The 17,984-nt window shown below is 35.8% G+C and overlaps 2 protein-coding genes across 2 annotated transcripts; both read left to right on the top strand.

Moving 5' to 3' along the window:
• The first annotated feature begins 3,359 nt into the window (after window positions 1-3,359).
• Window positions 3,360-6,329, top strand: LOC139759174 (protein PET100 homolog, mitochondrial). Its single transcript, XM_071681222.1, has 3 exons — window positions 3,360-3,515; window positions 4,882-5,046; window positions 6,000-6,329. Exons 1-3 carry the CDS (start codon window positions 3,441-3,443, stop codon window positions 6,099-6,101), a joined length of 342 nt encoding a protein of 113 aa, XP_071537323.1. The 5' UTR covers window positions 3,360-3,440; the 3' UTR covers window positions 6,102-6,329.
• LOC139759172 (uncharacterized) lies at window positions 6,310-17,885 on the top strand. Its single transcript, XM_071681219.1, has 8 exons — window positions 6,310-7,085; window positions 7,900-8,080; window positions 9,836-10,146; window positions 11,104-11,237; window positions 12,857-13,046; window positions 14,906-15,370; window positions 16,794-16,925; window positions 17,428-17,885. The coding sequence occupies exons 1-8, from the start codon at window positions 6,311-6,313 to the stop codon at window positions 17,514-17,516; spliced, it is 2,277 nt and encodes a 758-aa protein (XP_071537320.1). The 5' UTR covers window position 6,310; the 3' UTR covers window positions 17,517-17,885.
• The last annotated feature ends 99 nt before the right edge of the window (window positions 17,886-17,984 follow it).

Genomic DNA, 17,984 nt, shown 5'->3' with positions numbered 1-17,984 from the left:
ATAAGAGTGAGTGCTCAAATTACAGAGGTATAAGTTTGTTGAGTATTCCTGGTAAATTATATGGGAGGGTATTGATTGAGAGGGTGAAGGCATGTACAGAGCATCAGATTGGGGAAGAGCAGTGTGGTTTCAGAAGTGGTAGAGGATGTGTGGATCAGGTGTTTGCTTTGAAGAATGTATGTGAGAAATACTTAGAAAAGCAAATGGATTTGTATGTAGCATTTATGGATCTGGAGAAGGCATATGATAGAGTTGATAGAGATGCTCTGTGGAAGGTATTAAGAATATATGGTGTGGGAGGCAAGTTGTTAGAAGCAGTGAAAAGTTTTTATCGAGGATGTAAGGCATGTGTACGTGTAGGAAGAGAGGAAAGTGATTGGTTCTCAGTGAATGTAGGTTTGCGGCAGGGGTGTGTGATGTCTCCATGGTTGTTTAATTTGTTTATGGATGGGGTTGTTAGGGAGGTAAATGCAAGAGTTTTGGAAAGAGGGGCAAGTATGAAGTCTGTTGGGGATGAGAGAGCTTGGGAAGTGAGTCAGTTGTTGTTCGCTGATGATACAGCGCTGGTGGCGGATTCATGTGAGAAACTGCAGAAGCTGGTGACGGAGTTTGGTAAAGTGTGTGGAAGAAGAAAGTTAAGAGTAAATGTGAATAAGAGCAAGGTTATTAGGTACAGTAGGGTTGAGGGTCAAGTCAATTGGGAGGTGAGTTTGAATGGTGAAAAACTGGAGGAAGTGAAGTGTTTTAGATATCTGGGAGTGGATCTGTCAGCGGATGGAACCATGGAAGCGGAAGTGGATCATAGGGTGGGGGAGGGGGCGAAAATTTTGGGAGCCTTGAAAAATGTGTGGAAGTCGAGAACATTATCCCGGAAAGCAAAAATGGGTATGTTTGAAGGAATAGTAGTTCCAACAATGTTGTATGGTTGCGAGGCGTGGGCTATGGATAGAGTTGTGCGCAGGAGGATGGATGTGCTGGAAATGAGATGTTTGAGGACAATGTGTGGTGTGAGGTGGTTTCATCGAGTAAGTAACGTAAGGGTAAGAGAGATGTGTGGAAATAAAAAGAGCGTGGTTGATAGAGCAGAAGAGGGTGTTTTGAAATGGTTTGGGCACATGGAGAGAATGAGTGAGGAAAGATTGACCAAGAGGATATATGTGTCGGAGGTGGAGGGAACGAGGAGAAGAGGGAGACCAAATTGGAGGTGGAAAGATGGAGTGAAAAGGATTTTGTGTGATCGGGGCCTGAACATGCAGGAGGGTGAAAGGAGGGCAAGGAATAGAGTGAATTGGAGCGATGTGGTATACAAGGGTTGACGTGCTATCAGTGGATTGAATCAAGGCATGTGAAGCGTCCGGGGTAAACCATGGAAAGCTGTGTAGGTATGTATATTTGCGTGTGTGGACGTGTGTATGTACATGTGTATGGGGGGGGTTGGGCCATTTCTTTCGTCTGTTTCCTTGCGCTACCTCGCAAACGCGGGAGACAGCGACAAAGTATAAAAAAAAAAAAAAAAAAACATAAGTAGCTGTTGAGAGACTGTTGAAATTGAGGGAAAATGCAAAAAAAAATGCATAATGGAAGAGGCAGTGAGGAAAGGTTAAAATCTTGAAGCTACAGTGAGAGGAGAGGAGGATGAAAGGGTATCTGACAGGAGCATTACAGGTAAAAAGAAAATGGTTTGCTTTGTCAAAAAAACAACAGTGCAGTGGTGATTTAACAGAGGTGTTACGGTGTATTATCTCGTCACAGAACTCACTCCAAAGGGGTCTTCTTTACCAAGCGACTCAAAGTAGTGCAGTCTTGGGCTATAGGAGCCTTTAGAAGAGTCTGGATATCACGAGGACCCTTTTAAAAAGAAGGAACAGAGAAAGGAGCCAAGTGAGGATTTTTCCTCCTAAGTACTCTATTCTTGACGCTCCTTCGCTAACGCTGGAAATGGCGAATATGTATGGAAGATATATATATATATATATATATATATATATATATATATATATATATATATATATATATATTTTTTTTTCTTTCTTTCTTTTAAACTATTCGCCATTTCCCGCGTTAGCGAGGTAGCGTTAAGAATAGAGGACTGGGCCTTTTTTGGAATATCCTCACCTGGCCCCCTCTGTTCCTTCTTTTGGAAAAAAAAAAAGAATAAGTAAGAATAAAATAAGAATACTTCCCACGTATTCCCTGCATGTCGTAGAAGGCGACTAAAAGGGGAGGGAGCGGGGGGCTGGAAATCCTCCCCTCCCGTTTTATATATATATATATATATATATATATATATATATATATATATATATATATATATATATATATATATATAAAGTTCCATCATGTCCCAATACCCTTACTGTCCGTGGTGCAACTATCATACCGAAGACGCCGGGCATTTATTGCTCAGTTGCCCTGCATTTTTTGCAGATAACGCCCACGTTACAACACTGTGGCCTATGTACCTGGGGCAGGAAATAAGTTTATATTCTCATGGCTATAATCGGATTTTACCTGCTTAATTAGCTGGCTATTTTGGCTTTTAATCATATCTGTAAAAGGGTCAGTAAGGTCGTTGAGATCAAGTTCTTACCATTATCCTAAATTTTTTTTTAACAATTCAAGTATTAAAGATGATTTTAGAACCGCTTGCTTGTGGGCGAAGAGTCACCACTGGCAAGGCAGTCTTTTTCAGTGAAGGAAAAAGATAACAGACTCATCAAGGTAATTCTTGGTCTTAAGGCGGCTATCATTTCCCTGCTGCTACTATACTGTCGTAATATGGATGTTATTCTGAAATGACATTACTATTATTATATTATTATTATTATTATCATTATTATTATTATTATTATTATTATTTATCATTACCATTATTAATATTATTATTAAATAGTATAACGCTAAATTCGTGAACTTGAGCTGCTGAATTATGAAAGCCAACCAAATCAGTAGTTTCTGCAGTTTTGCCAGACGCAACATAAGCACCCACCACTGTGTAAAACGTTGGGCGACTTTAAAATTCACTTATGGATGGTAAATGGAATATATTTATGGTTTTGAATAATATTGTTGAAAAATTTATTATATTCATGGATTACCATTGTATCCAGTTGGAATTGATCTGGTATGTTACCTTGGAATAGAGGTAAACCTGACAGCCGGTCGTGGGAATACTTCTCAAGAGAAAGTATTAAAAACTATATATATATATATATATATATATATATATATATATATATATATATATATATATATATATATATATATATATATATATATAAATTTTAGGAAAACATTGAATGTCCATGACAGTAGTTTTGGCTGTATATTAAGTATAACTCTTTTGAACATATAAAGTACAAATTCCTCCTTGGTACAGGAATAATGACATGTCAGGGTGAAAGTTAAATTTTGCAACGAATTCGAAAAATGAACTGGTTATGGTAGTCATTTTTTTGACGTCTGTTGTGGTAACGTTGACGAGTGTGTGGGACAGCGGTCAGTTGTACGTTTACGTAAGTGCTGCTGTTATCTGGTGGAATTTGGTGTGTGTGTGATGTCGGTTCCTAAGCATGTGAATAAGGGTATGTGATTTATACCATGTATATTACAGTGGAGAACAACTTTACCATTTATGTCACTGTGTCATTCATAATTAAAGGCTTTGTTGCCTTCCTTGTAAAGTAATGATTGCTTACACGGGAGCTAGTGATTATTGTGATAAAGTAAATCATATATTATTATGCCGACATAGTGTACTTTCCTAGCACCACTTTATAGCTGGGTTTTTACTTACATTGTCATGCTGATGATGTAGGTTATACGTGCCCGTCATAAGAAATATTTGGAAAAGTGGAGATTCATGTTCTTACTACATATTACCAGTACTTCTGACCAGTGAAATTAATTTTAAGTAATAACACTGTAGTTTTAAGGGCATCGCTGAGAAAATATATATCAATGACCTTAATCTGTTTAATAGGAATGATGGTGACCGGCGATAGTCATGGGCCAGATCCCTGATAAGAGTATATATGATTAGGAATTTTTGGTAATTTAACAGTTTGACACCACAAGAATACCTGATGATTTTTCAGTTTTTCATGTTAGCACCACATGAGAAGTTACCTAGGAGAAATGGCTACACGTGTTATGGGTGCAATATTTAAATCTTTGTGATATTAGAAATAACAGTAGAGCATGATTTGGAACTATAGTTTGTTGAACAGAAATACATAAGGTAAGAACAATATATAAGGGAAAATAGCATAGTTGTTAAAAGAGCATAGCTGTTAAAGAAATGTGAAAATTTCTCTAGGTCTTTAGTTGTTTTAATGATTTTTACTTTGAGTATTATGATTTGGAAAGTTTGGATCATCCAAATTTCTATAACTGATTAATACAGATAAGCTCCTTTAGAAAATTGCACCAAGAAGTTTGAAGTGTTAGATATGCCTCTGGAAATAACTTCAGAAAAGTGGGAAGAGTCAAGGTCACTGTAACATGAACCTGCCCTCTCATAATTCACAGAATCAGCCATGTTACTTTTGCGTTCCTCATTCAGTTTTCATTTTTTTCACTTCTTATACACACTTCCAAAATTTATTGATGCATTCAACTGTTTTGTTGAATGCTCTGCTCTTCCATGGCTTTCATTCACTTTCAACCCATTTGTATGTGGCTACAGTCACCTGTAACCTTTAACAGTACTCAAATCAGTCAATATTTAGCAGTATTCATAGCATGATTTGTGCCTATTTTGCATTAATTTCTATCTTATTGTGGTAAGTGGCTTTCAAGAAAATCATTCATTATTTCCAAATGTACCACACATTTAGCTCAGGATAAAGAAGTATGTAATGTGATTATTTGTAATTACAGGTTATCAAGATGGGTGGTTGGAAGTTGGAGATAGGGAAGATGGCCATGTATGTGTCATTTCCTGTCATACTTTTTTACTTCTTCAATCAGCCCAAATATTTTGAAGATTGGGTTGTTAGAATGCGCCGAGAGTTATACCCTCCATTAGATAAGATGCACAAACAGGTACTTGTTGCATGGGTTGTTCTGAAGGTTGAATGAATGAAAATCTTTGGGGTTCTCTGTTCATAACTTTAATACAGTATTTCTAGATTATTTATTATTATTATTATTATTGGTAGTAGTGCTATATATGCAACCCCAGGAATGCTTTTAAGGGGTCCTTGTAGCTTTCAGACTGCACTCCACAAGAGTATGCTAAAATGAGCTCTTTTCTGGAGCAAGAAAGACCTTGATGACACTACTCTTTATTCCCACTGTCGATGGTCCATTGTGGTAGAAGGTGACATCCTGCTTGCATTGTTACCACTAACAGACTTATTATATGAACACCACTGTCACATGCATTACATATATGTAAGTTAGAGCCTAATGTGGTAAACCTGCTGTATAGTCCACAAACTCCATACTCATTCTCTTTTCCATGTAAAAGTTCTTCACTACCTTTAATAGTTATCATTATCTCAGGTCATGTGTTTTGAATTGTTTTCATGTGTACTCTTGTGATTATAACTTTTCTGTTACCTCTAATAACTTGTTTGTTTCTAGGTCAGTAGATACTGCACTCTTTCCTTTGCAGTTTTAGTATTTTATCATTGTACAGTCCCATAATAAGGGAGGTTTGGAGACAAAGCAAAATAAATAAGATAAATAAAAGAAAACAATGTGGTGCTTGTTTAAAACAAAGAGATGATATTATGAAATATAGGTAAATGGAGAGAAAATAAAGAGGTTTAAGGATTTTGATAGATAGGTAATGCATTCTGTAGTGATGTTGGAAAGGAAGATTTTTTTTTTATGATATTTTTTCCTTTTAATAAGAACATTGATTTTTTATTTATGTTTGCTTGATATGATAGCACAGTTTGCATTCTTTCCTTGGTGTTTTCTTGGAAGTATCAAATATCTCAAGTACAAAAAACCTTGGAATATATTTGATTTTCTTTTTACTATTTCAGGAAATAGAGGAGTGCATTAGGAGGATACATGAGCGAAAAGAGAAGGAGCTATTTAAAGATTTAGAAGAAGAAGAAGAAAGAGAAATGCATAAGAAATTGTGATTCTATTGTAAGATTTTGCAGTGCAGGAACAGTTTATTAAAGTGTGCAGTAGTTTGAAAATTATGAAGTTCTTAGATTGTACGTACTTAAGAAAGGATAGTTGCTAGATGATAATGAGCTAACTTGTATGACTTCTGCTTCTATGAAGAATGACTTGATTCAAGTGATAAGTATCCCAGAAATAGTAAAAGAAGATAGCTCATGTTATCATGGAGGGCTTTGGTGTCATAGTGGAGTGCTCTATGCCTGAGCAAAATTCTGCAGAAAGTTTGAGTTGCTCAGGGGTTTATATGGGAAAAGGGATAGTTCTGACTCATGGCACAATAATTACTGATGTCTTAAGGGATAAAAGAGCAGAGCTTCTCCTTCAGGAACTTAGATTGAAAGGCTGTGTGCTGAACAGAAAGAAAACAGATCTACTAAACACAATTCTTCAGGATACTCAGTCAAGTTTTCAGATAATCTTACCTTCTGAACAAATGCAAGATGAAATTAATGATGTGCATTGTAATTCTCGAGGTGCAGTGGATTCACGGAAGGACAACAAAGGATATCTTCATAATATAATGTCTTTAGAAGACCATTATGATCAATTCAAACGAAAAGACTTGAGTTCTTTAATTCCTGCTGATAGACTGAAAAGTATGTCTTCTGACCTCAGTGAAATAATTGCACCATCCTCCACATCAAAAGTGGCATCATCCAACTACTGTTCCCTCCCAGCCATTGTTGAGAGATTGATTATTCAGCCAGGTATCAGAGAAAGTATTGCTACTATTATGCCTTCTTCTCAGGGATGGAAATTGGAAGAAAAAGAATGTGATCCTGAACTTGAAAGTCTCATTTTGTCCACTTTTGTGCTCCTCAAAATTTTTCCTGATAATGATAGAGACAGTGATATGATCATGGAAGCTACCCTTATCAATGAAGATGTAATCAATGTAACTGAGAGAATGATTCCTCTGGTAGGCTTCAGTCAAAAAGGTATGTTTTAGATGCATGGATTTTTCTCAAAGTTTATAAGCCTCCGTCTAAAGGCACCTGTTAATAGATATTGAACCCCTTCAGGATAGAACACGGCACAGTCATTACCATGACAATACAGTGTAAGTCCATACTTTTAGATTTTTTTTAATGAATTCAAATATTTCTGCACTCCACAACATTTTGAAGGTTTAAGTAATTATGGTGTTATGAAGCAGCAAGAACTGCAGTATGTGTGGTAAGGCCAAATCTAGGAAGGTAATCATAGATTCAATTTTTTTTTTTTTTTATGAATCAGCTGTAACACTGAAAAGCAAACCATCTGTTTCATTGCTTGCATTTTCTTCTTAATATGAAATCAAGTCCTATTTACATAAAAAATTTTCAAGTTCATATCCTTTTGTTCCAAACAACCTCATAAAGTGCATTAGAGGAAATTTCATAAGGAAAAAAGAATTCTAATAGCCTCTTGTTGTGAACTGATAATTAGAGTTGTCTTATGTAGTAAAATGATAATCATTGTACCTTTATAGAGAAAGTAAGCTACAGAAATAGAGATATTGTGGAATGTCAGCATTTGTAAGTTTATTTGAAGATTGTGGGGAGCATTATGTCTCTAGCTATAGATAACCACCACATTTGGAGCTAGGAGACAAAATATAGGTTTAGACAAAATCCATTCATTATTCTGATGTAAAGAATGGAATTTGTTTCACCCAATTTATATGGTTAAATTATTTGTTTTTAAGTGATTCCTTGGAATTATCATTGCCTTGTGAGTTCTTATAGTGCTTAATTTTGTATATATTCTCAGGTACTAGTGTGTATGTGGAGAGCTCCCCTTTTGGTTCTCTGTCTCCCAGTGTGTTCCTTAACTCACTCAGTCATGGTATCATCAGCAATGTCAGTAGCAGTCCTGGTGATATCCTGTTGACAGATGCTAGATGTGTCATGGGATCTGAGGGTGCTCCAGTCTTTACAATGATAGGAGGAAAGTGAGTGAAAGATATTCAAGCTGTTAAGAACACATTGCTGTCATTTAGATTGATACTGATATTTCAGGGTAGCTGTTATTTCTTTTATCTGATGAAATTGATAAATGATGTTCATAGGGTACTGGTTTTTTGAATGGGTAACAAAATACAAACAAATTGTAGAACACTTAGCATAATACACTACCATAGAATTATATGATTCTTAGAGGAAAAGTATGTCCAAGGTGTTTCAACACTTAACAAATATTTTACCACAGTTCTAAGTGATACCTATTTTATTGAGAATATTTTGTTCATGAGCTGTTATACAGTTTAGTCTGTCTTTTTTGTAGTATATAGGAAGGTGTTCCAAGTTAAGCTCTTGCAAAGCTGATGCCAATCACTTCATTGCTGGTGTTGTGAAGATGGAATGCAAATTTGATGACTACTTTACTGTGAAGGCAGTAACTATTGATTGTTAACATCATGTCTGTGATGAATTTAATGCAAGCCCTTAGAGAGAAAAATTATCTTTTTAGTAAGTCTTGAGTTATTTCACCCAAAGGAAATTTTCATTGTTATTGTGACTGGCACCATAAATGTTCGAGGATTGTGCTGATTGTATCAGTGAATGTTAAAAAAGTTCATAGATTGTCTGAATTATGTTATGTTTTAATTAGATTTTATGAGATTAGATGTTTATAGATCTTTGTCAGGTTTAACAGTGGATCATAATTGCTTATCTATGCGTACCTCTATCAGATGTTTGTCTGAAACTATAGGTTTATTCATAAGATTTTCTAAATATGCCTTTAGATTTTTAGAAAAATTGATTGAGGTTAAATAATTTACCCAGCTTCACCACTCTTTGCACACCATAGGCTTTATTTCTGATAACTAACACTATCAATTAGATGTTGATTTTTGGTAATTCTCACAAGATTGCTCCTCAGTGATAAGAACTAGATGAGGACATTCATGTGGTTTTGATATAGCTATAGTTTTTCCTTGCTATTTCTCACACAGTTTGATACATTTGAGGACTTTTTGATGTTTAGAACTCATTGCACTACAGTACGTTTTTTTCACTACAGATTAAAATTTTTTATCTTTGCCACACACTATCAGACTTAGAGTTCCTCACTGTTATCATGCCAATTTTAAAATCTTGTACAGATTGAGACTAGAGAAACACAAGAAATAACCTCACCAATTTGATGTATTTCAAATCAGGGTAACTTGTTACTGACAGAGTTGACTGATAATCTTACTGACATTGATTTTTTACCCTACATTGTTTTGATGAGCAACAAGGTGTTGGCTTTGAAATGCAGAGGAATACATGCCTTTTCAGTTGTTTCCAACTGAATTTTCATCCTATTACAATACATTTAAAGTTTTGATGATAACAAAAGACCATCCTGTAATTTTTCATATCACATAACCTGCTCACGCTGTAGACTCCATTTGAATTTTACTTCCTGTTACGCTACATATGAAATTTTGATAATGATCTAAAACCTACCATAAATGTTTCACATCATACAATTCTCTAACTCCTTAAAGTACAGTTTCCCTCATGAGAATATCCATTTTGAAAATAATTTAATTCATATTTTTATTCATTTTTCAAACCAATTTATTTTTATTATATACCCATATTATTAATTAGATTTTATGTACTCCACATTTTTAAGTTTACCAAAATAACAATAATTTAGAAATTTGATATGAAAAATTATAGACCAACTGATTTATTAATACTTTCATTATTAGGAAGTGTTTGTGTGGAATGGTTATTTCGCCCTTTTGCTGGCGAGATGGTGAATGGCTTGGACTCACTCTTCTTGCATCAGCAAAACCCATCTTACAAGTTCTTCTTGATTCCGTGAACATTGGCATTGATACTGAAAATAGAGAGATAAAACAGTCAGACAATCAAGACAAATTAGTGGACATAGAAAGCTCCACAAGCAAACTTGATGTTGAATTAAAAGGAGAAAAAGAACATAAAGCAGATGTTCCTGTTGGTCATCAGATGATTAAAAACAGTGGATTTACTTTGAAGGAAAGATATTTAAATCAAGGTAAGGTTTGAATAGTGGTATCTGTTCTTTGGAATGTCTGACAGTTAGGTAATCCTTATTGTATAGTTTCACTTCACTTATGTTAGTACCAGTTATGTGTCTCAAAATATTGTAAGAAAGACATTGATGTTAAACACAAGTGCAGGAATAGAAGTGAATGAAGCTTCCTCGTTGAGATGGGAATTTCACAATTGATTTGATAATTATTATTATATGTTTTCCGGCTAATTTAGTATATATGCTATGGTCCATTTGAAGTGATCAGAGTGGCAAATCTCAAAACACTGTATGAAAGCTATATATGAATGTTAAACGGGTAAGGATGAGGAAAAGAACAATAGTTTCACATGTAAAGTTAATATTAGCATAAAGACCATATGAATATATTGGGTAAGAAAAGACTGTGATAATATACATTCAAAGGCAGTAAAATAGCCCTGCTGTTAGCTATACCAATCACCTCACTGTTCTTGCTGCTGCCTCACATGCCTTTTACACCAGTTTCATCCACTGTCTTTGTACCTACATAGACTGGCTTAATATATTTATTCACACATATTTCCAGTCACATGTATACTTTGCCACTGCATGCCTCCCACACTATTTACTCCTGCCATCTCATCACACTTTTTCATAACCTGTATTCTTTGCCTCAAAAAACATATCTTCACCACTTAGAACTATCTTCCTACTGTACATTCTTATTTTTATACACCCTTCTAGCTCAGCCCACTGCTTTCACTAACATTAACCACTACCTTAGCACCTTTGTTTGTTAGTTCTATGCTTGTTTAGGAACATGTTTACTGAGCACTCAGGCATTCTTGTTAACTCCATTGATCCAGCATAGTTAAAGATATGTTGTGACACATGTTAAAGTAAATTGAGTTGCATAAAATGAAAAAGATCTCATGAGAGACTTGTGCACTTTTTCTGAAAAATACTTTATCTTTACAGGAATTGATTATTACATAAATGGTAGTGTTGTGGCAGTGTGTTCTGGGGGAGGATGGGGCAGTGGCATCGTGATTAGCACTTCACCAGGAATTATTCTTACATGTGCACATGTTACTCATCCAGCTACTAGTGGAGTGAGTATTGCAAGAATGTGATGGTTATTTATATGATGCTCTAAGAATTGGATATATTCTCATAAGCACTGCTCTAATTCATGTTATCCATGTATCGTTCTACATACATTTTCTCCCCATGTGAATACCAATTTATTACTTATTATTCATTGTACTGACATTCCCTTCTGGTACCATATCTGTTGGTGGTAACCATCTAGTTTTATTCTCCTCCATTAACCATATCTCTTCCATGTGGGTTATGAAAGAAGTGTATATCCATTCCTTTATTTGTTCACATGTGCACTGTACGGTTGACAGCTAGAGAATTGATTTGAGTGAATCTGGCCTTTCTTCATCTGTTCTTGGTGCTACCTCTTTAATGCAGGAAGTGGCGATCCAGTAAGAAAAAAGTTTAATAAAAGCACAAAGGTATGAATATTATATAGTAGTCATTCCCAAATGGGGGTTCTTGATTGACAGAGAACAGAGCTGCAGTGAGCTTATGTTGAATGGATGATGATTACTGGTTGAAGGGCCTTTAACCTCACCAGAAGGCAAGGAGAGAGGTTTCAGACCCCTGGAAATCAAAAAATATATCCAGCTCACAGGGTATTCTCTTTGAAAGAAACATTTCCCATTCAAAACTCATGACTCTCCTTTGTTTGATTTGTTGTCGATGGTCAGCAAAAAGAGTCTATAGTGTACGCAAAATTTAACTTGTGGTAAGAATTCTTGTTGCCCTGATTGAGGACAAAAGCACTGAAAGGGTTGAATGGCAGGCATAGTCTAGAAATTCTTTTATTTTGTGAGAGAGAGAATCCTGCATGAAATGGTGGGTCAGCATTCAGAAGTAACTGTAAATACGCAAAGCTATATTATTACCTTTATGTAGACCTGATTCAGTGCTAAGTGAGTGGGCTGAAGGGAATTTCAGTAACGTATTTGACAACTTCCGATTAGAAAAGGAGACATGGAGATGGCATTTTTTCTGATGAACTTGTTTTCATACTGTACTTTTCTTTCATTAATGAGCACAGTGTGGCAAATAACACAAACACGTTCAGAAATATTACATCTTTCACACTAACACTCGGTACAAGGGAGATGGCTGGCAAGTGTAGAGGATATTACTCTTTAATCTGAGTCCTCTATTCTAGTTTCTTACACATTCTTACTATATAGTACAGGCACAGCATTGATGTTGAATGATTTGAGTATATTTTTAAGATTTCACTTTTCACAGTACAAGCAAACGTAAAGACATCGAGTGGATTAGCACCTGCAGGTAGTATGGTGGAGGTGTTATTTCTTTGGAAATAGTATTGCTTTTTTCTACACGTCTTCTGTTACCAAAGTCATACATAACCCAAGGATTACATAATTAGTAAATTAGATGCAGTTTTCATGTAATTTCTTCCACCTAGGCAGGTAGTACTGGTTATATACATCCCAGGTCAATGGCTTTCAACCATATACCACCTACTACAAACAACTACCTACCTCTCACTTCAGATTACTGTATATTTTATGTACTCTTAATTCTTATTAAATCTTATGTAGTTATATGCATTCATTTATTTATTTGAAGATTGGAATTACTGTGAAAACATAGATATATTATTATATTTCATTTCCAGAATGTGCAGATAGTTTTATCAGGTGGTGAAAGCTTAACAGGACAGGTAATCCATCAAACTCAGCCAAGGACTTTAAACCTCCAAAGTAGCAAAAATGGGCATGGATCGTGTACCTGGGATTTGGCAGTTGTTTTAACTGCCGGACCTCTTCCTCTTGCACTGCCATTGGCATCTCAGTTACCTCCAAAAGGCAGGGTCTTTATTTCTTTGTCTTTATTTTAAGTTACCTTGTTCTCAGTATTATTAACATGGCACTTTAAGTGAATCAGTAGGTCAGGAGGTGTGTTAGATGCAGAGTTTCTAAGGAAATGTGATTGAATTTGGATCATTATGTGGTAATAGCATAGGTAAGGAATAGGACAAGGTGGGTACTTAAATCAAGGGAGTTAAAGATTGAGGTGATAGTAGCAGTGGAGAGATTGAATGAACAGAAAATGAAGTAGGAGTACCAGATGAATGTTGAGTAATAAATGGCAGAGACAGGGATGTGGGTGAAATGGACCTGTAGTGCTTTTTTAAATAGAAGTTAGCTCTGGATATATGTCAATAGGGTGATCCTAGTCATAAGGGTAAAAATTCAAATTAAATGTATCCCCAGACTTATTCTCATTTTTTTGTTACTTTTTTTTTTCATAAATGCTTGCCGCTTCCCGTGTTAGTGAGGTAGTTCCAGGAACTGACAAAGAAATATTCTCATTCATATACAACCCATCTTTAATTTTTGTGTATAATACACTGACGCCAGGCCCCCCTATCGACAGCCAGACCCCATAGACCTTTCGGGGGTTTGCCTTGACCACTTTATATTTCCTGGTTCAACCTATCGACAGCATGTCATCCCCAGTATGCCACATTGCTCCAGTTAAGTCTGTCTGTCTGTCTGTTCCTGAAAACCTCACTTCCTCGTGCATGTTCAGGCCTCTTACACTCAAAACATTGTTTACTCCTTTCTTTCACCTTCTCCATGGTTCCCTTTTTTCTGTGTTCCTTCCACATTGACATGTATTCCCTCTTTGTCTTCTTTTCCTCTCTCTTTTCCGTTCCATAGTGTCCAACGTGTGTTTTGAAGTACCCTCCTCAGCTTATCCATTCATACTCTTTACAGTTGATCACTCCTTTCTCATGCCCTACTGTTTCATATTCAGTTAACCCTCCTCACACATGTTGTTCTCAAACATTTCATTTCTAACGCATCCACCCAGTATTTTTACATTTTCAAGTAAGGCCCACTCCTTACATCCATACAGCATCTCTGGGACTTTTATTCATCAAACACACCTATCTTTGACCTTAGATTTAAGACTGTGATCTCTCCATACATTCCCTTATACACTTTGTGGCTCATATTAGCTTATACAATAAAAATCATGACACTATATTTCAGGGTCATAAAAATAAAATGAAGTTGTTCAGATCAAAAGGGAGATACCCTATAAACAAGACGTGTACAATATTATTCATAGTTTTTATTTAGCTGAGATGAGGTATATGTTAGTAGTGCCTGATGCTCCTAAGCTTGCAATGAGTTGATAGTTTTCTAAGCACATTTATACCAGTGGTGGATGAAGTGCAGCCTTACTCTTTTGCTTCTCCTAAGGCATCTTCCTCTTTGCAGCAGAATTACACTTATTTCTACTTACCTTTAATCTTAATTAGGCCGTATGCCATCCTTAGCACTTCAACTAAGTAATCACCTTTTCTATCTAAGTCTGCATGTACATTTTGGGATCAAAAGCAATCAAGAACTTCAGCAAAGTTCAGTAAATGATTACTGTTGTAATGTTTAAAACTTGTTTAAACTTAGAGTAAAGGTAACTATTTTTTATCATTCATTTAGTCTGCTTGTAGGTTCCCTTAGCATAATAGAAACCCAAATGCAGGATAATTTTGATAACCAGTAGCTGCTGAGCTGCTTGGTTTCCAGATTTAAGACATTAAAGTGTATATCATTTTCATATGATATGTGGAATTAGCACTTAACCAATCTAATTTTACCATAATGATTATTCAGTTATTTAATGTTCAAAACTAATTGAAAATTATTTTCAGGTTCTCCAGTTATTGTAGCAGGATATGGAATTTTCCCTCATAAGTGTTTGCCTACTCCAACGGTGTCTCAAGGTGTTGTATCAAAATTGATCAGCTTCCCTGTTCACACCCTTCATTGGCCCTCACACCAAGGCCTTAGTAGAGTCAGTCAAATTCCTGCAAAGGATATGGATAAACATAACTCCAACATGGTGGTTAAGAGCATTCATGATGACATATGGAACCACGATGAAAAAAATTTGACTTGTGGCACAAGCATCAAACTAAGCAATGGTTATCAAGGTTTACCTACCAGTTCTCTTTATAGAAAGACTGATAATGCATTTCTTGATGTGAAGTGCATGGATGGTCATGTCCTTGTAAGCAATGATGATAGTGGTATGGTACCGATGATAATGCAGACAACTTGTGCAGTTTATGCTGGCACCAGTGGTGGACCTGTTGTGTCATTTCATCCTCAGTATGGTAAGCTAATCCTCTTAAGTTACCTATATTTACAGTACAGGAGAGTTCCATTTTCATGGAGCCCCATCTCTTGAACTTTATGTGATATCAAGTAGCATTTTAAACATTTTGTACACTGCTGGCTGTTACAGTTTCATTACTTAGTCAGTTCCAACCATCCTCCATCCTTACACTAAAACAGTACTTTCTCATCCTTTGTAGTAGCTTAGCTTGTTGTTATGACCTCTTCTATTGAATCTCAAGAAGCTGTTCACTGTCACCCTCATCTTTCTGATTTAAAAACTTGGAGGCTTTTATCATTTAACTCATATCTCTTCTTTCATGATGGTCAAATTTGTAGCTTATAGCCTCTTACTGACCTCTTCTCTCTTAATTCAGGCACTATTTTAGTTGCCCATCTTAGGACTCCTAATGTAAATCCTTGGCTGCTTAAGTAGTTGTGACCCAACTTGAGAAGAATGATTCAGTTGTGGTCTAACATGTAAATAGTTTCAGCCATTTCTTATCTCTTTCATGAAATGTAATTTTAATATTTGTTAGACTGTTTACTTCCCTAATATATGATGAGGGATAATGATATAAATCCCTTGTAGCTCAGAATTTCAAGGAAAGATCTCCCTAGCCTTGCGGCAAAAGGTGAAAGCCAAAGCATTTGCCATCTGGGATAAGCAGCTCTATTTTGCATCTTAATACTGCTCTCTTCACCATGTTTCACTGTACACTAGAATTATCATAACACCTTTGTATGTTCACTGGTTATGGAAATTCTGTTGCCATGGCCACTCCCATTTGGGAGTTCTCAGAGGGTATTGGTGTCAGATGTAGATAGATAAATAGACATGTTTTTTGTCAATTGTTTAATCTGATTAGGATTGTGGATGTCCTATCTGGCAAGTGTTAGTCATTCAGCATTGGTCACAGCTTCACCTAATATGCCCTGCCCTTATATCAATTATTTGGTAATTTACTGCAGCTCCCCTGAATATTTGCTTTTAGAATATTCCTGGGGCCCATTTGTGCATTTCTCTTTCTGTTTACCAGTAAATCAGCTGTTTGTCATGCTGTTACATTGTATAGCCTTTTTGAAATTGTAGAAATTCCTGGAGCCTATGTCTGCTTGCCAACCTAAGTTTATGTGTGTTTGATTATCCGTTTGTACAGTATTGGGAGGGAGTTGTGCACTTAGTGGGATCCCATATCTTCAACTTTCTCTGTTATAGACACTCGCCTTCTCTTTCCAAGACACCTTTCTTTTTTAAGTGCATTTCACCTCTATATTTTAATGTGGTACAGTAATGCACTAATCAGATGACTGTATATCACCTGAAACTCCCTATGTTTTACAGTGTAGTGTTTTGTTTCATTCAGTATTTCTTAGCTTCATGTATATGATCTTTTTTAAAGTCACCTATCACATTTTCAGGGTTACAGGTGATAGGTGTTATTGTATGCAACACACGTGATACAGCGAGTAAAGCAGCTTTTCCGCACATTAATATGGCAGTTCCCACCCCAGCCATTTTCAAGATCTTGAAGGCTTTCATATCTTCAGGAGGTAAACATTGATTTAGAGGAACCATATTCACTGTTTACCCTTAAGATGCAATACACCAGTGCCCACTATTCTGATGCTGTGTTGTCAAAATCAGGCAGATGCTGGAAACAATGCCTCCACTTCAAATAAGTTCTGCCTCATCAGTGCATGAATATCTGATTTATCAGGTTACACATGTCTTGCAGTCAACATATTTTGCAGTTTTTTCTTACAAGAAAAACTTCTCAGCAAGTTGAGGAATCCATCTACAGTCAAAGTAAACTGAGATCTCCTTTGGAAAGTTCAAAGTATTAGTTTTGTTTAAGATTTTGAATTACCATTGTAAATGTACAAGCTGGTGCTTGTTATACATGTTACTTAAAATTCAGACTAAGACATGGTGGAAATGGTCTGTTGAAGTTATCTATGGTCATGATTGAAAGGATCTCGCATTTATAATTCATTTGAGAACAGAATGAAGTCTTTTATGCCAGACATTTTTAAGGTGAAATCTTTTCCACAGATAAGATGGTGTTGAGGTACTTGGATGCTGAATGTGCAGCCGCATCTCATCTTTGGACACTTGGGCTTATACCTCAGTCACGCCTGTAAGTTAATGGATACTTCCCCAGGGTCGCCCCCTTATTAGAATAATATAGGAAAATATTGGATTTTTCTCATAAAATGTTAGTACAGTAATATCATTTATGCTATTCAGTACTGTTTCATTTTTAAGGTTTGACATCTACCTCAGTCACACCCACATATTAAAAGAACACAGTATCATGATCAGATTTTTATATAGAATTGATTTATTTTGTAGGTGATGTTGACAGTTCTTTCAGTTATGCCATGAAGCAAGATTTCATTTCTTTAGATCTACCTGGTATCTTAAGCATTGTGATGCAGATATAATTGTGTGTATATAGAATGATAATCAGATTTCTGGTGTACTTTTATTGGAAATACATTTAATCAGAAGTTGTTTTTCATTCTTCTTTTTATCTGTATAATTAGACATAACTGACTTACCCTACTTAGCTTATCATAGTTGCTTCCTGCATTAACTTACATAGACCA

The sequence above is a fragment of the Panulirus ornatus genome, chromosome 32 (assembly GCF_036320965.1).
Source record: "Panulirus ornatus isolate Po-2019 chromosome 32, ASM3632096v1, whole genome shotgun sequence".
Lineage (NCBI taxonomy): Eukaryota > Metazoa > Arthropoda > Malacostraca > Decapoda > Palinuridae > Panulirus > Panulirus ornatus.
Note: the sequence above shows the minus strand (reverse complement) of the source record. Positions and strands in the feature narration are given on the sequence as shown.